At 39.8% G+C, this 26,493-nt stretch overlaps 1 protein-coding gene across 1 annotated transcript; it reads right to left on the bottom strand.

Annotated features, from left to right (window-relative positions):
• Nucleotides 1–1,619: 1,619 nt before the first annotated feature.
• map1lc3b (microtubule-associated protein 1 light chain 3 beta) lies at nt 1,620–18,437 on the bottom strand. Its single transcript, XM_060838055.1, has 4 exons — nt 18,262–18,437; nt 10,729–10,784; nt 6,174–6,280; nt 1,620–4,072 (listed from the first exon to the last, which is right to left on the bottom strand). Exons 1-4 carry the CDS (start codon nt 18,302–18,304, stop codon nt 3,898–3,900), a joined length of 381 nt encoding a protein of 126 aa, XP_060694038.1. The 5' UTR covers nt 18,305–18,437; the 3' UTR covers nt 1,620–3,897.
• Nucleotides 18,438–26,493: the final 8,056 nt, after the last annotated feature.

Genomic DNA, 26,493 nt, shown 5'->3' with positions numbered 1-26,493 from the left:
ATTTCAAAGGCATAATTTATCTGTTGATTACAAAGTCTAAAGTAATACTTCAACAGATGCAGAAATTTTTACTTGGTTGTTTCATGTTTTTGTGCCAAATATGAAAGAACATTTTTGAAAAAAATGCCTGAAGATAATGAAGTTGTGCTCCGATTGGATAATTGCTACACATCATACTGCAGAGAAGCTCAATCTTTGTGTGCCTTCTCACTCCCACTGTGCCAAACTTGATTCAACCAATGGATAGGGGCACAATACAAAATTTGAAAATGTTTTACCGACATTAGAAAACAGACAAACCATGAACAAAAAATTACTGTCCCATAAATACCATTTTCAATATGTCATCTGCATGGAACCAAACAATTTCTAAAGATCCTACTATTGTCTCTTTTAAAAAAAAAAGGGAGTTTTTTTCCAATAATAATGTTAGGATAACCAACTTAAATTTTCCACTTTCCATTTCTGTCCTGGCTTGAATAGTTGAATTCTACTTATCACTTGCTAATCCACTGAAGCCCTTCCAGTCTGAACATGGAGAAAACCTCCATTGTTCCTTCTGTTCTATGTGTGGCCAGCGTTGGAGGATGTCAGGTATTGGGAAAGGCTGAAAAGGCTAGGGGTGTTTTCCTTGAAGCGTCAGAGACGAAGGGATGACCTTATAGACATTTATAAAATCTTGAGCAAACAGACAAAGTCTTTTCCCTGCGGTGTTGTTGGGGGGGGGGGGGGGGGGGGGGGGGGGTGTGTGCGTGTGGGGAAAGAGTCCAGTACTAAAGGGTTTAGGGCGAGAGGGGAAAGATATAAAAAGGGACTCAAGGGGCAACTTTTTCACAAATAAGGTGGTTCATGCGTGGAATGGGCTGCCAGAGGAAGTGGAGGCAGATAGTACAATTGCAACATTCAAAAGGCATCAGAATGGATATGGAGGGATATGGGCTGGGTGCCTGCAGGTGGGACTAGATTGGGTTGGGATACCTGGTCGGCATAGACGAGTTGGACCGAAGATGCTGTACATCTCTATGACTCTATATAAGAAATGCTCAAAGACTACAAGCAGGGAGTTCACCATTTTACAGTCAGACACTTCTTTTAAGACCCTGGAATACAGGCCATCAGATCTAGGAGACTTATCAATTTTCAGCCCCACCAGTTCTAAGATTTATTCCTCTAGAGATTGTTATTCAAAGCCCCACTCCTTTACTTTAATGCAGCAATGTTCACTTTCATTATTTTGATTTTTATATACTTGTAGAAGCATTTAACTGTCCACATTGATGTTTCTTGTTAGTTTTCTCTCAAGCTACAATTTCTCCTGAAATTTCAAACATCCTATACTGATTTCTACAACATTCCCCAAGTAATCTTGTCTACTAACAATCTACACTGCATTGTACATTTTCGAAAAAAATGGATACTCAACTTCTGCACTTCTTTTTCTTAACTGTTTACATCAGCTTAACTTCCTTAGCTACAGATACTGTATCCTTTTAGTCTCTTTGTTGAATATTATGAATTACTTCCTGGATTCTGTGCCATTGCTTCCCTAGGAGATCAAAATGAATTACAGACAAACTGGATTACTGAGCTTGTGTACACTGCTGAAAAATGAAACAGGATTCCATAGCTTTAATTTATTTTGAAAAGGGCAAATGCATCTTTCCATACAAGCACACATCTCAAAACAGTATCATATACAGTATATTTACAAGTCGTCAGTTTAGGTTCATTAATAGCAGATCCAAAGTAATACAATTTTAAAAATGTCTAAATTACAAAATACATAAATCTGTTTATGTACTCAAGAATATACATTAGAGAAGATCTTGAATGACACTATTTCCAGAATTAATGCAAAAGTAAAAAAATTAAAATGACAATTAAAAACAAAAGGCATCGCTGAACACTTTTGGACTTCGTGCATTCTGGTTTCAATTATTGATGTTACAATCATAGAAAAACACACAGTGGAGATGCTAAGTAAAATACTGGTGAGAAGTGGTACCAATTTCCCAGCAACATCACTGCTTCAGAGGCAATGAATAATGCTCATTAATACCTGCTTTACAACAGATTTTGGAATGCGGATTAGTTGCATTTGTAAATGTTCTAATATAAAAACTGAACATTCATTAAATCTTTCAGAATTAGTCAAACATATGTAGTATTAAGTCAATTCCAGAATATATCTGATGCCCAAAATGTTGACAGCGCCAGCAGTTAAATTTACAATCAAAAAAAGTACAACAGTTTGAGGCAATAAGGTTACCTCTGAGCTTCAATGTTATAAACTAGTTTACTGGCTCAATGCCTATACTCTTTAGAGTGTGGTAATCTGAGGATGCTATAAAGCATTATTTCTAATGATTCACCTTTCTAGTATTAAATGTATGCAGCAAAAGCAGACCAATGAAGGGACTGTCTCCATTAATACATGAACAAAAGAAAATGTGCATTACAACTCATTATAAACTTGGAATTTCTGCCCCATTGGTCTTCCAAAAACTTCAGAATAAGTTTTGTTTAAATACATTTTATAGTACAAAGTTAATAGTTAAAAGTACTTAACATTAAGCAAACAAAACAGAATGAACTTTTTAAATATATAGATAAGACAAAAAAAACTTAAAAAGGTCGTTATTACTGGTATTTGAATTTACCGTTTACAATTACACTGCGTATTCTGACTACAAAACAGGCTGCTTTGAAACTCATCCAGTGGAGATATTGGTATAGCAGAGTTAACCAATTTGTCTGCAATATCAAGTCAGCAGTAGTTTGAGAACAAGTACATAGAAATAAAATTCAGGACTAAATTTCATTTCAGGTGAACAGCAGATTCTAACAAGGGTATGAAGGCTTTGCACAAATGGTATAGAGTATTTTAGGATGTGTGTCTGTAGACTAGATTATATGATGCATTTTTGAACAATTACTTAAACATTTTATTCCAATAATTTGCCATTAGACCCACAAGAAATGTATACTAGATATATTCTGAATGTATTTATTTCCATAGCCTGCAAGTTTCTCAATGTGTAAATCCGAGCAGCAGTTAGGATAGCTAAAGATTAGATACATTTCTGAAACAGCTCATTAGAAATTAATCTAAGAATAAACAAACAGCTATTCACAAGAAAATGTACAGCATTTTAAATTGCCCTGGACTAATGACAATGAATTGAAAAACATGTTGAAACAAGTTTACATTGAGCAATTTTCTGAACAAATTATGAAATTTAAACAGACGACTTTGCAAAGTGAAATTATTGGCTTTCCTCATTTTAGAACCTGCTATAAGTATTAAATGAATCACTAAACTGCTTTGCAGCTCATTCACAATGACTATCCTGTTTCAACTTGTGGATGCATATTATTTCTTGCAGTGTTTGCACATCCATTTAAAATGTTACACTGAAGAACAGCAGAAGATCACTGAAGATCTAAGTTAGACATGCAGCAATTATGAAAATTAGCCGCTCAATATCTTAAATGAAACTTTAAAAGTGGGGCTTAAAGAGTTTAGTTTTAAATATAATTCCTGATAATCTCACTCAAAGCAAATATGTCAGCCCAGACAATGTAGCTTTATAGCAGAAGTTACTTGAATTTACTTAAGAGTCTGTAGCCGATTCAAGATACCTGATGATCTCTGAACACGATTAGGATTTGGCTTAAAGTTGCTGCAGATAGCATTTACAAGAACATAGTACTCAATTTTGAGAACCTAACAAGCAAAAGACTGCAGTTACACTATCAACTTTTATATCCAAATAATTTTATGCATCATCTTTCTGATTCCTGGTTCATCTGGGGAAGCCACCTTTTTGGTTTGCAATGCATTATGACAGGTCACTACAGGGACTTCAAGGCAGCTATTCCAAACCAGCATTATGGTTACAGTGCTGTGTTCATTCCAAAGGTCTCTTGAGATGCATAGACCATGTAGAGAAAACCATCATCATCCTTCTCACGTTCATAAACTTCAGATATGGGTGTAGAAACACTAACCATGCTGTGCCCATTCACTAACAGGAAAAATGCTTGGTTTGAATTTAGCTGCAGGCGCCTCCTATAAAGCACATATCAGAAAGTAAATGTCAGATTCTTAAAAATTAATTCTTCCTGTAATTTCTGCTGCTTGAAATATAAGAATGCAATATCAGCAAAAGTATAATTTACCTAAATTTAATAACACCATAAATTACTTCAACTATCAAGACTGCCTCCTTGCAGAAAATTCAAGTTATATAGCAAGGGAGAAGGCCCTGGTTAGTATTGTACTAAGCCATTCAAGTCAGAAGGTTTGCATGAAACAAGTAGATTTCAATAATTTGGACTGCTACAATTGAGGTCAGCTTCTGAGCTATGGCAGGGAATTTAAAAATCAACCCCATTTCCCCTCCTGTTAGAAAGCACTCAAGACAGGTGAGGACAGGCTCTTTTGGAGAGAGGAGAAACAGTTTCAAGTCCAATATGACTGCTCTTCACGAAAGACACAACAGACTATAAACACTGTTTCCACGGTACTGCCAGACCTGCTGAGTTTCTCAACCATTTTGTTTTTATTTCAGATCTCCAGCATCCACAGCAGTTTACTTGTATTTGAGGGTAGAATTCTGCCCTGCTGTAAAAGCAGCCATACTAATTATCCTGCCAACACAGCATTTAAGTTAATTCCACAGTGATAATTAGCAGACACAAAAGGCAAAATAAATAGTTGATGTTCACACTCCTTTTCTGCATTGCTACTGTTGTTAGTAAGGGAAATAGAAAAGACAACTTGTTACTCCACATATTGCATGCAATGATATATCAATCATCCCATTTACAATATTCTATAATTGGCAATTAATGGACAAGTAAACAAAATGAAGTTTAGATTTTATATTGCTACTTTCCAAGGCCAATCTTTTATTGCACATAATTTTCAGCTAATTTAGAATGAATTTGTTTATTTTCTTTTAAGAAGTATTTTGTGCTCTTGCATGTATTGTTGAATATTTTGATACTTTGAGCTAAAATAGTACATTGTTAAATATGCCTGTTCCAACAGAAGGTGGGTGCGATATTTAGGTACAATAACTGGGCAATTTGTATAGACTAAATTTTCCCACTATTTCAGAATAAAAAGTCAGATGTTAAGTTATTGAATTCTAACAGGTTGGAAGCCACTTTCTAAGTGGACAAATGTAACCAACTCTTGTTGCAGGTCTGGATGGGGGGAGGCAACAATTTTGATTTCTAGATACCAACTGACCATCTGGAGTTTTCTGCGCTCTTTCAATTCTGGCATCTAAAGTACCCAGTTTAAAACTACACTACATTGCCAAGATCACAGATTTTGGGACTTCATGCCCAAATACCTTCCTTCTATCCTCTGAGAAAGCTATCCTAATACAGGTAGATGATTGTTTATCCAAACACCCCCCCAAAAATCAAAAAGCTCCGAAATCCAAAGGATTTTCTTGTGAAATTTTTTTCTCATGAACAAGGTTGTTTGGCGAGCAAACAGTTAACCCAAGTCGACACCCACTCGATACATGCCACTCAGATGCAACGTGGGGGCATGGCCAAGCATGTTCTTAGTTGGGTCTGCTTCTCCGGTAAGACTTTAACATTTCACCATTAAAAACTGTCACTATTCTGAAAACCGAAAAATTCTGCATTCCGCAAAACAGCTGGTCCTCAGCATTTCAGATAAAGGATCTTTTACCTGAATTCTATCATGTGGTTCAAATTTTGTTAAATATTGCATATGTGAAGCACACAGGGTCATTTTACTATTTTAAAGACAGTGTTAATGAACAGGATGGTTCCAAGCAGACAAGCAGTTGGGAACTTAAGAACAATTTGGTCAGCAGCAACGAAAATTTCAGTCCGTCCTTTTCACATTGTTGGGTTTTCCTCAAGTCTTAACTTCTGATAATTGTACTCAATCTGTCTAGAATTAAATAAGCTTTTATATGAACATATTAAACAAAGATCCTCATTAAAAACTCATTTTTCAACAACTTATGTTTTAGTGACTTGAGGATAATACATTTCAGTATAAAGACAGGTCATTGATCAAAATCACTTGAATTAATCTATTTAAATATCTGCTGGATTGCAATACTTCTGATCAACAAGGCAACTGATTTCTGGAATCAGACTTAAGATTCACAGCTTACCTTATGATTTTGATCAGTTCACTCATGTTTACGTGGTCAGGAACAAGAAATTTGGTCTTGTCTAACACAGGCAATTGCTTTTCTCCCTTGTACCTTTCAATTATGACCTGCAAAATGGAAAGCAAAGCACAATACAATTCAATAGCTTTCTGTCTCATCTTATAAGATGTTTCTCTCAAAGCTAGAATATCATGAATGCAAGCCCCAGTTCAGACATTAACTGCAAAATAAGCTGGGAGTATTCAATATTCCTGGTAGTACCTGCAGGTCAATGAATTTTCATCATAATAAATGGCACACATTTTAACCACGTGAAAGGTAAGGGGTGGAAGACAGCAGAAATTAAATGACAAAAGCATTCATGATGCAAGGTCAAATGGTATGCTACAAGGTCAAAAATGAACAGAGATTGTGTTGAGATGAAGTACAATCAGAATCAGCAATGAGAATGAGAAGAAAATAAAATGAGAAAGGGAAAAGAAAAGAAATGGAAGCAGAAATTGTGATCTAAAATCATTGAGCTGAATACTAAATTCAGAAGTTAAAACAGCTGCACTTTGAGCTTACATTCACAACTCAAAGTAATCTAGGTTAACAAAGTGCAACATTACATTTGCCTATATGCCAGCATGGGATCAGAAATGATCCCCAATTTGCCTTCTCAGACATGCTATTTGAAAGACAGGGTGGTTTTCCTGTCAAATTAATCTCAACCAAAACAAATAGATCGTGCATCCAGTGCATGATCCACAACTTCTCTAGGTAACATCAGCAACAATTAATTAGTTTCCTTTTTGCTGTATGATTTGGCTACACAGGCATATGCAATTCATTGCACATGAAATAAACATGCTGTATACAACCAGTGTTTCCTTTAATGTCTATGTACAGTGAAACAGCTATGATACAGAGCTTGCATTATTCAAATGTGATATCAATGGCAAAGAAAAATTAGGAACATTGGTGCCTATACTTCTTACAGCCAAGATGGTTGCTTAAAAGTAATGACGATGAAGTAACGAAACTGAGGGTTATACTTACTAATGAGAATGTCCTGGAGAATTGTTGCGTTTTATAGAATGTGGCTTAAAAATACCTAATGCAATCCAACTGAACTGAACGATAGTGGTTAGGTCTGCTGCATGCCAACTTTACTAAAGTTTGCATCCCATGAACTTGAACGTTCTACTGGGGAACACGATACCTAAACTAACAGCATTTCATTCAACAAATTGGCATCCACTGAAGTGGTGGGGTAAATAGAAGGCCAAAACAAAGGCAGTCGAGAATTGTTTTTTGTATTTGCATCGCAAATACAGAGGTACATGGGACAGGTGTCAGTTGAGACAGCACCGCCTCGCACTGCTGCCTCAATGCCAGGGACCTGGGTTAAATTCTAGCCTCAGGTAACCGTCCTTGTGAAGTTTGCACATTCTCATGTCTGCGTGGGTTTGCTCCGGGTGCTCCGGTTTCCTCCCACAGTCCAAGGTTAGCTGGACTGGCAACACTAAATTGTCCATAGTGTCCAGGGATGTGTAGGTTAGGCAAATTAGCCATGGGAAATGCAGGGACGGGGTTGGGGAGAGCCTGAGTGGGATGCTCTTTGGAGACTCTGTGGGCTTATTGGGTTGAATGGCCTGTTTCCAAACTGTAGGGATTCCATGGATTCTGCAGAGATACAGTAAGCAATTAAAGGCATGGAAGCGGAGGGGCACTAACATGGCAACTTTGAAGTAATCATCATGAATATAGGTAGAATTCAGATGGGATCATTTTTATGGTGGACAGTAAAATCACAAAATGATAAAGGACAAAATTGAAATGAAGCTGTAAACTTCCTGAGATGGGAAACTGATCAGTTCTGAAACTAAGGAAGGATATGGAAGGGTGAAAAAATGGATCGAGTGCACATAGATAAGAATTTTAAGAACAGACAAATGTGGTGGAAGATGTTAGGTTTTCAAGGGATCCAACTGCACAAATAGAATGAAGCCACAAATTTGCAATTTATTGATAACAGCCATATGATTATCTCAGGGCTCGGATTCGTGCAGGTGATGAAAGAAAGAGAAAGGGACAAGGTGTTATCAGCCATGAGTTGTATTTCACTCAATGCATTGTCAATACAACACAAACAAAGGGCATGATCAGTTTATACATCAATGATTTGTCCTACAGGGGTCAAAATATACCAAGCTAGCACCAGTACCTTTGTTTTAACAGTGCTTGTTCAAGTATGGGTTTCAGTGTATCTATAAAGAAAGATCAACAAGAATCTTGGTAAGAAAAATTAAACCTGCCATGTAAATTAAGAACATCAAGGGACTTGTAGCATATCCTATCTTTGCTTGTGACCTTACTTTCACATGTGCTGTAAACTAAATGAGCCAAATATACAGGGATTGGCTTTACCTCATCCATAGTTGGTGCACAGTTTCATTCTGGAACCCTGTCAACAGGATGTGATGTTATTTTAGTTCATTTCTGTTTGTTAGACTTAGTTTATTGCCATTCCAAGGTCATTTTTGAGTCACAGCTTTCCTTATTCTGGGATCTGCTCTGATGCACTGATGGCAGCCTGCACAAGATTATGTAGTTGCTGCTGGACAAGATTGCCTAACATATCATTAAAGCCCTACAAGTTGTCGTCTGTTTTTCCTCTGTCTAATGCAGCTACTAATGCTTTAACTACTGGAGAATGGTATTGACTTATTAGTACACAACATACTGACAAACTGGATTGCGAACAATGATTGGAGGCTGGTCAAAAGGTCCGATTATCATGGAATAATTCAATCCATACTTGTATAAATGCTATTAAATCTAAGTTAAAATTATGTTCCCACAGCGATTTATACTCTGAGCATTTTTAATGTAATGAAATATCCTAATTCTTCACATGCATCTTAAAACATAGGATGATGCCAACAGATATAACAAACCTTACACCAAAACACCAAACGCTTGGCGAACAAGGGAGGTTTCAATATCTCTTGCACAACACTTTTAAAGAGGCAGAGAGATGAAGGAAGGGAAATTCCAAAGTTTGGATGAGTGATTGAGACACAGGTTCATCAACTGCAGCAATTATAATTTCAACTGCAGCAATTATAATTGGGAACTGCACAACAGACCAGAATTAGAGAAACAGACGAAAATAAGAATTTCAAAATTAAGAAATTGCTCAACTAGGAGCCAACACAGATTACTAAGCATGGGTGAGAACAAATCTTCAGACAAGGATGACAGAATTTTGCATACCCTCAAGTTTATAAGACCACCATTGAAATTGTCAAGTCTGAATGTAACAAAGGCATGATTGAGGGTTTCAACAAAAGATGAGTAAAGCAGGTAAAATATAATTAAAGAACATTAGACAGGTGGAATGAGAATTTGCACAAATGTGATGTCAAAAAGCTCAACTGATAATCAAACATATCAAGATTCTGAACAGACTGGCTTAATCTCACTGCTGCTGGAATAAGGGACGGAATTGGTAATTATGGAACAGAGCTCTTAACGAGTACTGAAAACTATGGCCTCAGACTGCTTCAGAAATATCCTTTAGTTAAATATGAAGTTGAAAAAGCAGCCTGACAATTGAACAGTGGAGGAACCAAAAGATGGTGGCAAGCTAAAGCTAGGTATCAGAGTGAAAACTAACTACAGTTAACCCTCCACATTCCTGAGTTCGGTTCCTGAGAACACCCACAAATGATAAAATTTACGAATGTTGAGTTCATTAAAAATAGGTTAAAATGGTTAGAAATATCACAGATACACGATCTTTGTCATGTTTTTTTTGGCGAACATAGGCAAATTTGCAATTCATGATTTCACAAAGTGGATTTACTTTATAGTCAAGAGTTAAACGCAGTTTTGTGTTGACAACTGTTGAGAAAATCAGGAGATCACACAAGAGGAGGGGGAGGAAAGGAAGGCAGTGGGGAGAACAGGAAAGCATAGTCTTCTTTTCTTCCCTTCAGCCAACACAACATTCCATTCTACCCTCAAACTTGAGCCCTATTCATGATTGTCCACACTTGACATGTTCAATTGAGATGCTACCCAGTATGCATAGCAAAGAAACCCTCTGATGTATCAATGGTGTTGTGAAAGCTTTATTTGAACTCAAAATAGAAATGTTTATCGTGCATGCACAGTGAAAAAGAAAGATTTCCAGCACAATAAACCTGTTTCTTCCCCATCCCTGCCAACTTTTAATTATCTACAGGACTGATGCTTTTTGTTGTAATTTCTGTTGTAGAAGTTATGCTTTGGAGATTCCTCACTGCTTTGAAGTTCAGAGTGGCAGTGGATTGAATTGCCAGTTATTCAAAACTGCAAATAAGTGTCTAATTTTAGGATGTCCATTTTTGTAGACAGTGACACCTACACAAAGAATTTGCTAGATTAAACCAACTTATGGCATGCTCTGTATCATGGGGTTAGTAAATATGCTATACTAAAAAACTTGCTCAATTGCCATTTCACCACACACTACTTTAGAACTTAAAAGGGTACTTTAGTTTTAAATTACTCCAAGAATACTCACAGGGATTTTGTTGGGGTGTTGTTCGCGAATAAGATGCACATCTTCCACTCTCTGCTCTGTAAAATAGCAGGGATTACTTTAGAAAACAAAATACAGAAGCCTCAAAAGCAAAATATTGTGAATGCTGGAATTCTGAAATAAAAGCAGAAATTGCTGGAGGTACTCAGCAATAGCTGTGAACAGATGATCAGAATTAAAGTTCTGAGCCCCTGAAAAGGAGTTGTAATTAGCTCTACATTTCTCTCCACGAATGGTTCTCTGGCATTTTCTGAAACCTTGATCAAGGATTGTATTGGATTAAAAAAAAAAAATCGCTTTACCCTCCATGGAATTTCTACTGCCAAGAATAGCCCAGCAATTCCTCTTTATTCAATCATAGATTTCTCATGTTTTTGGTATAAAATTAGACAGTAGCCAGAAAACTGTTGTAATGCAACCCCCTTTAGGCATGCAATAAAACAATGCTCTAAATCATAAAATATACTACATAATATAGATGATAATAGATCCCATTGTAGATCCCAATACATGCAAAATTCAAGGCCTTATTACACAAATGGTAGACTCAAGCAAAACAGAAGTGCCACGTATACCAAGAAAATCTTTCCCAACAAATACAACTTGGCTTGAAGTGTACATGGACCCAACTGACTGCTTCATTCTGTTCTGTGAATGTGTACGTCAAAAACTTTCAAACCCAAATTTGAAAATTTCAACTCAAGACTTGAAAAGATCCAATTGATTAAAAACTATTTTTTAAATGAACAAAGCCAAAGCAATATTTCTACAAGTGTAAATAACACTGATTCACTCTGTAAACAAACAAAAATCACTATTCTTGCACATGAATCAAGTTCACTGCCATAACAGTAGACTAAAGACAAACAAAACCTAGACTTAGGAATTATTTAATGAGTGAGAAAATAACTAACAGAATTATTGAGGGAGTGGTTCTGACCCCTCAAAATCAGATACATGGCAGGTCACTCGTCAACTACAATGGGAGACTTACTCTAGACAAAACGGGTGCAGTTATAACACAAAAAACCCTCAAACCATCCAGAACAATGCAGTCCACTTCATCAGCAAACCCACCAGTTCAATTGTCTGCATCACCAGTCTTTAGATGCTGAGTATCCCTCCAAGCCTCACCATCCCAATTTAAAGATAGGTTGAAGATCTTAGGCATAGGTAGAACTAGATATTTATCTTCAACTACCTCACCAATGACATTCCTTCCACCCATCATAAAAAGGTCAGAAGTGGCGAAGTTTATTAACGATTGCACAATATTCAGTACTATTTGAAATGTCTCAAATAAAACAGACCATGCAGAATGCAAGCAAGTAACATTTGTACTGTTCAAGTGCCACTCAATGATGATCTCTAATAAAATATTATTTACCCTCAATATTCAAATGATAGCAACATAGCTGAATACTCACCTTCAACCTCCAAAGGATAACCACTAATCACAAATCGAACTGCATCAGCCATATTAATATTGCGACTACAATCACATGTCAAACATAAAGAATTTACTAAGACACTAAGAATTAAGACCAGCTTCCTAAGCCTGCCCACAGTTTACAAAACACAAAATCGGGAGTGCAATTAAATGCTTTCCACATGCCTGGATGCGGTCAGGTACAACACCACTCGAGATGCTTGACTCCACACAAAGCAAAGCAACGTATTTGATTATCACCTTGCCCACGATTCTAAAAATGTATTCCCCATAACCATGAAGTGCATGACCGCAGTATCTACCGGCGATTTGCAGCAATTCACTGTGGTTTCTTGGAAAGAACCTTCCCAACTCTGTACCTTTCCTAAGATACATTCATCCCACAAGCCACAGAAAACAGCCATGTGACTAGAAATGTTTCAGATGGCTCTCTTCTGCAGCAACCTAAAGCTAATCTATTGTACAGCACATTCCCTGCAGTGATGTATTATTTTCCTCAACCACTTATGCAGAAACCCTTAAACAAAAGAACTGGATTCACCCACACCCGCTGGTTGAACATTACAAGCTCCTACAAAATCTCACACCAAGCAATTCCTAACACTTCCCTTCACTGATGAAGTAATGTGACATTACAATTTGAGGGCAAGTAATCTTGCCCAATTCACTACAATAAAAGATAATCAATTTTAAAAATCTCAAATTTCTTCAGCCTTCCCTGATGCAATGGAAATAGAAAGAGCCATTAAAAGAAACTAACTACATACTGACTACACAACCCAATATCTGGCAGCCAAATAAATCGCTTTAATATCTTTTAATATGAAACACAATACCTTTGATTAATGACCTACCCATGGTCGTGGATAAATTCATTACATGTTTACTTCTGAATCCATTTTTTAAAAAAAAAGGCTATCAGCCCTCAAACTTCACTGGCTTCTGGAGAAGTATTTATTTGTATCCACAAGCCTCGGTTTATAGGATCCCACTGTATTCTTCACTGCAAGTATCCCCATTTCATGTTTTCCCTCCCAAAATTCATTACCTCACACATATCCAAATCCACATTAACTTGATCTACCATTATTCACCAATCAAGTCTTCTTGAAATTTAGCACAGTTTGACGATTGCCAACACCTCAATTTCAGGGTGCATTTTGAGGCTGCCTTCCTTTGTGCTTAATGGGAATCATCTGATTATAAAGCAGAATAAAAACTAACACTGCTCATGCAGAACATCCTATCTAATTCTCTCTAATCTGAGAAATAAGTATTTACCCTAGTGCTCAAATCAATTTTCCTATCAATATTTCCTCTTATAAAGTTGGGTTTTGCCAGGGTCACTCAGCTCCTGATCACATTACAGCCTTAATTCAAACATGGACAAAAGAGCTGAATTTCTGAGGCGAGGGTAAAGTGACAGCCCTTAACATCAAGGCTGCATTTCACTAAATATGGCACCAAGGAGCCGTGGCAAAACTGGAATCAATGGGCACCAGGGGGCAAACATTCCACTGGTTAGAGTCATACCTGGCACAAAGGAAGATGGTTGTGGAAGGTCAGTCATCTCAGCTCCAGGAGCCCCTCAGGGTCGTGTCCTCGGCCCAACAATCTGCAGCTGCTTCATCAACAACTTTCCCTCTGTCACAAGGGAATGTTCATCAATGATTGCAGTGTTCAGCACGATTCACAACTCCTCAGATACTGAAGCAGCCCGTGCTCAAATGCAACAAGATCTGGATAATATCCAGGATTGGACAAACAACTGGCAAGTAACATTCGTGCCACACAAATGCCAGATAATGCCCATCACCAATAAGAGAAACTCTAACCACTGCCCCATGACATTCAATGGTATTACCATCACTGAATCCCCCACTGTCAACATCCTTGGCATTACCATTGACCAGAATCTCAACCAGACTCACCACGTAAACACAATGGCTACAAGAGCAGGTCAGAGACTAGGGATACTACTGTGAGTAACTCACTTCTTGACATCCAATGTTTATCCATCATCTACAAGGCACAGTCAGTAGTGTGATGGAATACTCCCCACTTGCCTGGATGGGTGCAGCTCCAACAACACCAGCAGCTTGACACCATCCAGGACAAAGCAACCTACTTGATTGGTACCACATCTACAAACATTCAATCGCTCCACCACTGGCGCTCAGTAGCACCAGTGTGTACTATCTACAGATGCACAGCAGAAATTCAAAGATACTTAGACAGCACCTTCCAAATCAACTACCACGCCCTTCTAAAAGGACGAGGGCAGCAAGTACTCGGGAACACCAATCACCTGCAAGTTCTCCTCCAAGCCACTCACCACCCAAATATACCACTGCTCCTTCACAGTTGTTGGGTCAAATTCCTGGAATTCCCTCCCTACCAGCAATTATGACTCAACCCACAGCAAGTGGACTGCAGCGATTCAAAAAGGCAGCTCACCACCACCCTCAAGGGCAAATAGGAATGGATTATCAATGCTGGCCAGCCAGCGACACCCAAATACCACAAATGAATTTTAAAAATGTGAATTTGTTTTGAACACGCTTTGATAAGTAACTTCTGGAAATCCAAACAGAACACATCAAGTGCACTCCATTGACCAAACCATTTAATCCCTTGATCAAGTTTAGTTTTGACAGCTAACACTCGGCTATCAAACCACAAGGTTGTTAATAATGCTGCTCCAACTTTCTTGCACTTCGTATTTAAAGGTAACGAGCATAGTGAGTTGAAAACAAAATCTGTATCAGATTTGGCAGTGCAGGCGTGCTGACAGAATCAATGTACACGAACAGTTACAGTTGCTAAAAGGGACAGCACTAGTTAAATCACTAGTTAAGCTTCAGACTTAAAAGATTGAAAGTTGAGCGGCATGGTGGCTCACTGGTTACCACTGCTGCCTCTCAGCACCAGGGTCCCAGATCAGGTGACTGTGTGTGGAGTTTGCACATTATCCCAGTGTCTGCGCTGTTTTCCTCCAGGTGCTCCGGTTCCCTCCCACAATCTAAAGATGCACTAGTCATGTGAATTGGCCATGCTAAACTGCCCATAATGCTAGGTGCATTAGTCAGAGGGAAATGGGTCTGTGTGGGTTATTCTTCGGAGGGTCATTCTTCGGAGGGTCGGTGTGGACTGGTTGGGCCGAAGGGTCTGTTTCCACACTGTAGGGAATCTAATCTAAAACAATCTGAATCCAATGCTGCCATTAGTCAGAATAATTCCAAAACTGCTGCACTGAAAAGCTGATTTTGTTGGATGGGTAATATTTAAATTGAAACTCAACTAAGCATAGATGCTTAATAGAATCATCCTGTAGAAAAGTTGCAACATCCTTAAAATTACACATGAAAATCACCAAAAATCTCAATTACCTTTCAAATTAATGCAAAACCATCTTCTAAATGCAGGCATTATTAGCAGAATCATTAAATAGAAAGTAGTATTCAAAAATATATTTTTAATTCTTTCAGGCAATATATGCTTCACTACTCAACTCATACAAAAGCATTTATTTTACAAGCTACCTCAAAAGTTTAAAACTCCAGGGCAAAAAACTCCCAGATGTTTTCTAATAAACCTAGTTCATCAATCATAAATCACCACTGAAGTTGATGGCTTAGTTTCCATGTAAAGAGCATTTCTCAACAGGAAAAAAAGCCACTCATTACTGCACCAGCAGCCAAATAACCCCAAGTCTGAAAGCTGCTTTGGAGTACATACAGTTGGATGACACTAATGAGATACTTCCTGGCAATTCCTCAAAGTCAGATCCAGCTCTGACCAACATGATTGACAAGGGATTCTGATGGAAGACAACTAATGTTCATAAGGTATGGAATATCACATTACAAGAACACAACAGCCAGCAGATTTGCAACATATTAAAAAAAACTGGTGATTTAATACTCAAATAATGCTTGGTAAAGAAAATCCATAATATGTTTGCATTTGAAAAACGATCCTGTTTTTCCCACCATCAAAATTTTCTTATTCCTTTCCTAAGATGCCTACCACCTTAAATGGAAGGAACCCTAAATATCCTACCCCACTGCAGTAGCTAATTTTAACCTTGAGACTAACCATGAACTTGGGTAGCTTTAGAAAGTTGTTCTTTCTGCTGAAAAACAATTATATAGACATCCATATAAAACAATTTCTACTGCACATATTCTCTGATTCTACCCAAGGTTGCATGCAATAGGATCAAAATGGCTACTCATGTTATAGTATGAGACTTGAGACAAGGAGCACAAAGAATTGAGGACAATAAAGCAACAAAGGCCGACTCAGACATTAATTTCCACCATTGAACTCAAACTCTGGTCTGATTTTTACTAAAACAAATTTCACATATTCAGGGCAAGAATATTTTGATTTCATTAGAATCCCAGTGTGGAAACAGGCCCTTTGGTCCAATAAGTACACACTAACCTCCAATAACTCAAATGAAGTTATATGTCTAATATAAGATGATCACGTGGTTTATTGACAATTTATGAAGAAAACAGGGCTGCAATAAACCATCTTCAATAGAGTGTAGACACTGGGTGATCCTATTGTGACTTCCCCATTGTGACATTATTGAGAAAGTTTAAAAAAGGTGCAGGGTACATTGGCAGATTCATGATGTTACTATTTTACTCTGCCTGACCTCAATTTCAGATCCACCTAAGGAAATATATTTTTCTTTTAAAAAGGTGACTGGGAAAATGGCCAAATTATTCTAATTTTATCAAGTAGCAATGGCAACCAGCTGACACTTAGCCTAATACATCAGACTTAATAATTGGGAGCCAACTGGAATGGTGCCAAACAGCTAGTCTATTCATTTAATCTAAAATACTGTTAGGTAACCACTTCCCGTTTTTCCTACTACTGTACTTTGTTTCACTCCTATCTTTTGTTATCCGTTTATCATTCATCTTCAAGCTTTTGCTAGTTTTACAAATATCATTGCAGCTTGTTACAGCGATGTTATCTTAGCATGTTGACGTCATTTTGCTGCTCAACTGCAATACACAAAGGAGAAACGGTTACTTCAAATAAACACAGCCCTATATCGCGGCAGTCCCACGACAAAAATGAGAGATTCAGGGTACGGCTACCGCAGACATGAACTGGATTCATGAAATCGGGTGTTATTTTTGGGAAAACGAGAGAGGGCGCGGCAATCAAGATCAAACAACAGAAGAAGGTTTTTCACCTACAAAATTAAAACCAAAAGTAATACCTCAGAAACACAATCGTCAGTAAGGCTCAGAGCTACTACCGCTGACCTAGTTGCAGGTCTCCCAATGTCAGTAAATATTGCTGATTTCTCAACCCCCTCCCCCCCCCCCCCACAGCTCGAGCAACCCCCCTCTTTCTCTCCTTTCCCCCCCCCACAGCTCAAGCAACCTCCTCCCCTCCCCCCACAGCTCGAGCAACCCCCCTCTCCTCCCCTCCCCCCACAGCTCGAGCAACCCCCCTCTTTCTCTCCTTCTCCTCCCCCCCCCACAGCTCGAGCATTCCCCTTCTCCTCCACCCAGCTCGAGCAACCCCCTCTCCCCCCCCCCACAGCTCGAGCATTCCCCTTCTCCCCCACCCAGCTCGAGCAACCCCCTCTTCCCCCCCCCCCCACAGCTCGAGCAACCCCCTCTCCCCCCCCTTCCCCCTCCCAGCCCGAGCTCATTAACGGTTTCCTGTGTTTGTTGCTGCAGACAAACGGCTGAACGCCCACCCACCCGCGCGACTCCGGCGACACAGGCCTCAACCCTCACTCTAGCTCGACTCTGATCAGGGCCTGACAAACGGCCTTCTCTCCTGCTGGGAGTCAGTGAGGTCGGCAGGTCCAAGTGGAGAAGTGTGTTGCCGGGACAGCACAGCAAGTCAGGCAGCACCCGAGGATGCAGGAGAATCGACGCTTCAGGCCTAGGCTCTTCATCAGTGCTCGGGCCCCGAAACATCGACCTTCCTGCTCCTTGTCTCCAGCTGCCCGGACACTGCACCGTCACCGCCCTGCGGGCAGAAGGCCCCCAGCTCCACCCTCCTTTCGCCGCAGCACCTACCGAAAGTCCTCCTCTGTTTGAAGGACTTCTCTGACGGCATCATGAAGGCTTGGATGTAATGGAGGGTGCCGGACTCGGTCGCTAGCACAGGCCCACTTCACCAAGTGAGCTTTCCTTCTCCGACACCGAGCGGATCCTGTCGTCGACTGTCAGCTCACCGAAAGCGTGTACCCAAACTTAACACCTCATTACCCCGCTCCCATTCGTTCAGCTTCCGATTGACAGCATATGCAGCCAATCATTGGGATCCATTACATCTGATTGACAGTGCACCCCATCTTATGATTGGATAATGTTGTCGAATATATTATGCAAAGCATTCCACCCGGAGGTTGTTCTCGATTGGTCAGAACTACAAAGCGGTGATGTAATACGGCCAACAGTCTCTCTGATTGGCTATACAGGGTTTAACATCACGTTAGATTGGAAATCCAGAAGTAAACAAGGTTGGCGGCGCGAGTGGGGCGGAGCTTGGGAGACCAGCACGAGCGACACCTCAGCTGCCTGTCACTCTTTTGCAATTGTAACACACAGCTATCAGCTGACTCACGCTCATATAAAATATAAACTTTTAATTTGCCTCTTACCAGGCACTTTCACTCTATTTAAAGTCCGAAATGTGTTAATTGAGGAAAGTAACAATGGCAGAAATCACAGCAGTCCGGCAGCATCCATGGACAGAGCAAGCTACCGTTTTGAGCCTAGACAACTCTTCATGGATGCTCCCTAATCCGCTGTGGTTGCCAGCATTTCTTGTTTTTAGTAGATTCCAGCATCTTCAGTAATTTGCTCCCAGATGTTAATTATACCCATCTCTAATTTGGTGTCACATCTTAGTTCCATTTTGTTTGGAAATTTGGAAAGCAATGAGAGTACAGTAAAAATGTTGGCGAGTTTTGAGAAGATTTGCAGATCAGGTTGAGGTTTTGGAAAGAACTGGCGCTTGCTCGCTGAGTAAAAATGTTAACAAGTACGCTCAAGGAAATTACCAAGATAAACCAGCTGGATAGCAATAGTAAATTGTACGGATGTGGCAATACTGCGTGCAAATTTGTTGGGAAAATTACTCGAATTGATCCCAACGGTATAGAAGAATGGATTCGATGAAGATAAAAATATCTAAGTAAGTTGAGATTGCAAAGATTATCAATGAAAACAAATACTGGAGAAACTCAAAGTCTGGCAGTATTGTAAAGAGAAAGCATTGTTGGTAGTTTGGGGTAGGGTGAGAAGAGAGAATGAACGCATAGAAAAAAAGTTAGGCAAGGGGATTGCTGAAAAGCCACGGAAGAAGAAAAGCTAAACAGATGATTAGAGAGACTACGAGTGGGTGAAAATGGGTTGGATGTACTGAAAACAATCCATATCATGACAGGCCCTGCTGTCTGATGAGAAAAGACAGGAAAGGTGGTGTTCAGGTTCTAAAATTATTAAACTCTATATTCAGTCCAGAAGCTCTCCTAGACCTCATTTGAGTATTTTTTTTTCTAGATCACACTGCCTCAACCTTGGTTTCTTGTGGAATCACAGTAATGCAGTCCCTGCCTTGGAAAGGCATCACATGTCGAAATTTCTGCATAGATATCTGTTCTAAAGCTATGCAGCTTGGAGGAAAGTAACCCATTATCTATAATCATCTTTATACCACAGCTACTTATCTATTATACTATATAAACGTTACATGCTAATTTATAATAGCTATTAAAAGCCATCCTATCAATTCATTAGCGAAGCATCCACAAATTACTGTTTAATATGACATGATATGACCCCCGTTAGGTAATCAGTTTATTCAAATGGCTATTCAGCCTCCAATAATGATAAAAGAGGTAAAAACTGTCTATTCTGGGCAGAAACAGTCTAGCATTTGATTGAAGGTGTTCAGCAAATCAGCATTGACATGAGCCAGCAACCTGCTCCCTGAATCAATCTTTATGTAGAAAACAAAAAGCTCCTAATATCTAACAAAACAAGTTCGAATAACTGGTCAACACAAATACAGTCAAATCTTTTCATCCCGTTTATAAACAAACAATTTGGCCAGATCTATATAGAGTCATACAGCACAGAAACCGACCCTTCGGTCCAACCTGTCTATGCCAACCAGATATCCCAACCCAATCTAGCCCCACCTACCAGCACCCGGCCCATATCCCTCCAAACCTTTCCTATTAATATACCTATCCAAATGCCTCTAAACTGTTGCAATTGCACCAGCCTCCACCACATCCTCTGGCAGCTCATTCCACACGTACCACCCTCTGCGTGAAAAGTTGCCCCTTAGGTCTCTTTTATATCTTTCCCCTCTCACCCTCTAGGCCCTACTAGTCTGGACTCCCTGACCCCAGCGAAAAGACTTTGTCAATGTATCTATCCATGCCCCTCATAATTTTGTAAACCTCTATAAAATCACCCTTCTGCCTCCAACACTCCAGGAAAAACAGCCCCAGCCTGTTCAGTGTCTCCATGTAGCTCAGATTGTCCAATCCTGGCAACATTCTTGTAAATCTTTTCTGAACCCATTCAAATTTCACAACATCTTTCCGATAGGAAGACCAGATTTGCATGCAATATTATCAGTGGCCTAACCAATGTCTGTACAGCTGCAACATGACCTCCCAACTCCTGTACTCAATACTCTGACCAATAAGGGAAAGCATACCAAACGCGTTCTTCACTATCCTATCTACCTGCAACTCCACTTTCAAGGAGCTATGAACCTGTACTCCAAGGTCCCTTTGTTCACCAACCCCAACCCCTCCCCCCCCCCCCACCCAGGACCTTACCATTAAGTGTATAAGTCCTGCTAAGATTTGCTTTCCCAAAATGCAGCATCTCAAATTTATCTGAATTAAACTCCATCTGTCACTTCTCAGCCCATTGGCCCATCTGGTCCAGATCCTGTTGTAATCGGAGGTAGCCCCCTTCGCTGTCCACTACACCTCCAATTTTGGTGTCATCTGCAAACTTACTAACTGTACCTTTTATGCTCGCATTCAAATACTTCTCTGAAACAGAGCAACCATTCCTTTGAATTGTAAAACTAAAATATTTTAAACTGGGAATTCACCTTTCAACCATTCCCTGTTGTTTCCGAAGCTTCCAATCATTATCTATGTGAGGGAACAAAAATGGTATCTTAACTGAGACCCAAGGTGTTTAAAATATAGATGTATGCTTTGTTTAAATTACATGATCTTCTAAATGCTTATCACATGTAATTGCAGCTTCATACAGTTGGTCATGAACAATTAGAGAGATTGATACACTAAAATGATCAGGTTTTTAAAAACCATTGGCTTTAATTAGTTCCCCTCCTACGCACCTTCATTGTACCTGTATTCATGCACAACGTTGATACAGATATGATTTAGGTTTACTGTCCCATGTACTCATAAGTAGTGAAAAGTTTACAAGTCAACACTTATGGCGCCATATTCGGTATAAAGCAGGAAAACAAGGTGTAAAAACTTAAACATGTTAAAAGTAGAAAAACAAAGAACTACATCCAACAGTTCAACACCACAGTCCATAAGTGCCTGGCTATACTGGACTTGCACTTCTCACAAGGGCTCGACATTGCCTCTACCACCCAAGGCTGCCTGCTCTGAGCCCTCAGCCACTTCCACGCACCAGATCTTGAAGCCACAATGCCGCCGACCGCCAGAGTTCTGCCTGAGCACACCGACTGACATATGGCTAACCGTCAAATCTCCCAGCCACTGCCTCCACGATGGAGCTCCATCTAGAAAGTAAGTAACACAAAAAACGAAAAAAAGCAAGTGGTAGAAGAGCTCTGGCTCAGGAGCCCTCCTCCACCTTATCTTTAACTTAGAATTCTAAGCAATCCAGACCTACCTCTCAAACATTAGACAATTCTCCCAACATATACATAATGAAGCTGCCAATTATAAAACATCCTAATCAACTCAAAGCACATTAGTGTCTGTGTGGAGTTTGCACACACTCCGTGTCTGCGTGGGTTTCCTCCAGGTGCTCCGGTTACCTCCCACAGTCCAAAAAATGTGCAGGTTAGGTGAATTGGCCACACTAAATTGCCTGTAGTGAAGGGGTAAATGTAGGGGAAGGGGTCTGGATGGGTTTCTCTTCGGAGGGTTGGTGTGGACTTGTTGGGCCAAAGGGCCTGTTTCCACGCTGAAAGTAATCTAATGGATAATCTAATGGTTATCCAGAGAGATCCAAATCAGCTGAATCCCAATCCAGTGCAGAAACCTGCCATGAATTTCAGAATATACCAGAGACCACCTGTTATTAAAAGCACTCTCAAAACAGGAATACCTTATCCACTGGGTTCCTTTCCATTGTTAAAAAATACCAAGTTAGTGAGAAATAATTTTCTTTACAGGAACCATGTTGCTCCTTCTACTGTGTTCATCTCTATCTAAGTAACCATAGGTTGCATCCAGACTTATTTTCTCAAATGTATTATCCATGATTATGGTCAGCAGTGAAAAATCAGAATGGTGTGTTGCCTCCCTGGTGCCAGGATCAAGGATGTCTCAGAGGGTGCAGAATGTTCTCAAGGGGGGAGGGCGCCCAGCAAGTGGTCATTGTACACATTGGAACCAATGACAGTGGAAGGGAAAAGGATGAGATTCTGAAAGGAGAATATAGAAAGTTAGGCAGGAATTTAAAAAGAATTTCTCGAGAGTAGTAATATCTGGATTACACCAGGTGCTACGAGCTAGTGAGGATAAAAATTGGAGAATAGAGCAGATGAATGCATGGTTGAGGAGCTGGCATATGGGAGAGGGATTCACATTTTTGGATCATTGGAATCTCTTCTGAGGTAGAAGTGACTTATACAAGGAGGACACATTGCACCTGAATTGGAACGAGACTAGTATACTGGCAGGGAGATTTGCTAAAGCTGCTGGGGAGGATTTAAACCAGTAACGTGGGGAGGTGGGACCCCAGGAGATAGTGAGGAAAGAGATCAATCAGACTGGTACAGTTAAGAAAAGACACGAGTCAGTCAGGGCAGGCAGGGACAAAGGAGAGAACAAGGTAGGAATGAAATTAAACTGCATTTATTTCAATTCAAGAGGCCTAACTGGGAAGGCAGATGAACTCAGGGCAAGGTTCGGAACATGGGACTGGTTTATATATCATAGCAATTACAGAAATGTGGATCAGAATGGACATGACTGGCTGCTTAATGTTCCAGAATACAAATACTACAGGAAGGACAGAAAGGGAGGCAAGAAAGGAGGGGGAGTGGCATTTTTGATAAGGGATAGCATTACAGCTGTATTGGGGGCAGATATTCCCAGAACTGCATCCAGGGTAGTTATTTGGGTTGAACTGAGAAATAAGAAAGGGATGATCACCTTATTGGGATTTTATTATAGACCCTCTCATCAGAGGGAAATTGAGAAACAAATTTGCAAGATCTCAGTTACCTGCAAGAATAATAGGATGGTTATGGTAGGGGATTTTAACTTTCCAAACATAGACTGGGACTACCATAGTGCTAAGGGTTTAGATGGAAAGGAATTTGTTAAGTGTGTACAAGAAAATTTTCTGATTCAGTATGTAGATGTACATACTAAGGAAGGTGCAAAACTTGACCTACTCTTGGGAAATATGACTGAGGTGTCAGTCAGGGGGCACTTTGGAGCCAGCGACCATAATTCTATTAGTTTTAAAATAGTGATGGAAAAGGATAGATCAGTTCTAAAAATTGAAGTTCTGAATTGGATAAAGGCTAATTTTGATAGCATTAGGCAAGCACTTTCAAAAGCTGATTGGGGGCAGACATTGGCAGGTAAAGGGACAGCTTGAAAATGGGAAGCCTTCAGAAATGAGATAATGAGAGTCCAGCGAAAGTACATTCCTGTTAGGGTGAATGGAAAGGCTATTGGTGTAGGTAATGCTGGATAATGAAAGAAATTGAGGGTTTGGTTAAGAAAAAGGAAACATATGTCAGGTAGAGACAGGATCGATCGAGTGAATCCTCAGAAGACTATAAGCGCAGTAGGAATATACTTAAGATGGAAATCACGAGTGCAGAAAGGGGCAAATAGGGTTAAGGAGAATCCAAAGGGCTTTTACAAATATATTAAGGACAAAAAGGTAACTAGGGAGAGAATAGGGCTCCTCAAAGATCAGCAAGGCGGCCTTTGTGTGAAACTGCAGGAGATGGGGGAGAAACTAAATAGGTATTCTGCATCAGTTTTTGGATTAGATTAAATTCCCACCAGTGTGAAACAGGCCCTTCTGCCCAACAAGTCCACACCGACCCTCCGAAGAGTTACCCACCCATACCCATTTCCCTCCTACTAATGCATCAAACACAATGGGCAATTTAGCATGGCCAATTCACCTGACCTGCACATCTTTGTGACTGTGGGAGGAAACCGGAGCACCCAGAGGAAACCCACGCAAACACAGGGAGAATGTCTGTGTGGAGTTTGGGGTGGGTGGGATGGGTGGGGGGGGCGTGGGGGGAGGAGAGTGATACTGATAAGACATTCAATCATGAGAGGAACAGAACATGGCTTTGGGCATGGGAAATCATGTCTCACAAACTTGATTTAGTTTTTTGAAGTAGCAAAGAGGATTGATGAGGGCAGAGCTGTAGATGTGATCTATGTGGACTTCAGTAAGGTGTTCGACAGTCTCCCATGGGGACCCTTAGTTAGCAAGGTTAGATCTCATGGAATACAGGGAGAACTAGCAATTTGGATATAGAACTGGCTCAAAGGCAGAAGACAGAAGGGGGTGGTGGACGGTTGTTTTTCAAATTGGAGGCCTGTGACTAGTGGAGTGCCACAAGGATCGGTGCTGGGTCCACTACTTCACATCATTTATATAAATGACTTGGATAGGAGTATAAGAGGTATTGTTAGTAAGCTTGCACATGACACCAAAATTGGAGGTGCAGTGGACAGCAAAGAAGGTTACGTCAGATTACAATGGGATCTTGATCAGATGGACCAATGAGCCGACTGGCAGATGGAGTTTAGTTTAGGTAAATCGAGGAGTTGCCTTTGGGAAAGCATATCTTAGCAGGGCTTATACACTTAATGGTAAGGTCTCGGAGTATTGCTGAAAAAAAAAAGAGACCTTGGAGTTTATAGCTCCTTGAAAGTGGAGTCACAGGTAGATAGGATAGTGAAGGTAGCATTTAGTATACTTTCCTTTTGTGGTCAGAGTATTCAGAACAGGAGTTGGGAGGTCATGTTGCAGCTGTACAGGACATTGGTTCAGCCACTGTTGGAATATTGTGTGCAATTCTGGTCTTCTTCCTATCGGAAGGATGTTGTGAATCTTAAATGGTTTCTGAAAAGATTTACAAGAACGTTGCCAGGGTTGGAGAATTTGAGCTACAGGGAGAGGTTGAATAGGTTAGAGCTGTTGTCACTGGAGCATCTGAGGTTGAGGGGAGGCTTATAGAAGCGTATAAAATCATGAAGGGTGTGGATAGGGTAAGTGGACAAAGTCTTTTCCCTGGGTGGTAGAGTCCAGAACTAGAGGGTATAGGTTCAGCATGAGAAGGGAAAGATATTAAAGGGACCTAAAGGGCAACGTTTTCACAGAGGGTCTTACATGTATGGAATGAGCTGACAGAGGATGTGGTGGAGGCTGGTACATTTGCAACATTTACAAGGCATCTTGATGGGTACATGAACAGGAAGGATTTGGAGGGACATAGACGAGTTGGACCGAAGGGTCTGTTTCCATGCTGTATATCTCTATGACTATGTCAAACTACTAATAGGAATTTAACTATCTAGATGTATATTATCAAACATTGTAACAATGTTTTAAAGTGAAAGAGTGTCCCAGATTTCTGCAAACTTAAAGACAAGGCAAGGGACTTGTTTGGCATTTATTCCATCTCCATAAAGATCTTTGTTTGGACATCATTTAGGCTGCAAGACCTTTTTTTAAGGGTTCTTATTCCTTCTCAAATAATGTTAATTTATTTTACTATCAACAGTTTTAATTCTAATTTAATGCCTTTAAAAAATCTGCTTTCTCATACCACTTTATATACTTTTAGAACATAGTGAAAAATATTCTAGTACAAAGCATGCACAAAAAATACATTCTGCTACAACTCACTCAATTCAGAATATAATTTATGAGCATTACATTATGATCAATGAAAACAAATTATGTAATGGACTGCAACTAATAGGTTTCTGAATTGAACTTGAAAATGAGAACCTAGAGAAAAATCAGAATGCTGATTCATACACAGAT

The sequence above is a fragment of the Hemiscyllium ocellatum genome, chromosome 17 (assembly GCF_020745735.1).
Source record: "Hemiscyllium ocellatum isolate sHemOce1 chromosome 17, sHemOce1.pat.X.cur, whole genome shotgun sequence".
Classification (NCBI taxonomy): domain Eukaryota; kingdom Metazoa; phylum Chordata; class Chondrichthyes; order Orectolobiformes; family Hemiscylliidae; genus Hemiscyllium; species Hemiscyllium ocellatum.
Note: the sequence above shows the minus strand (reverse complement) of the source record. Positions and strands in the feature narration are given on the sequence as shown.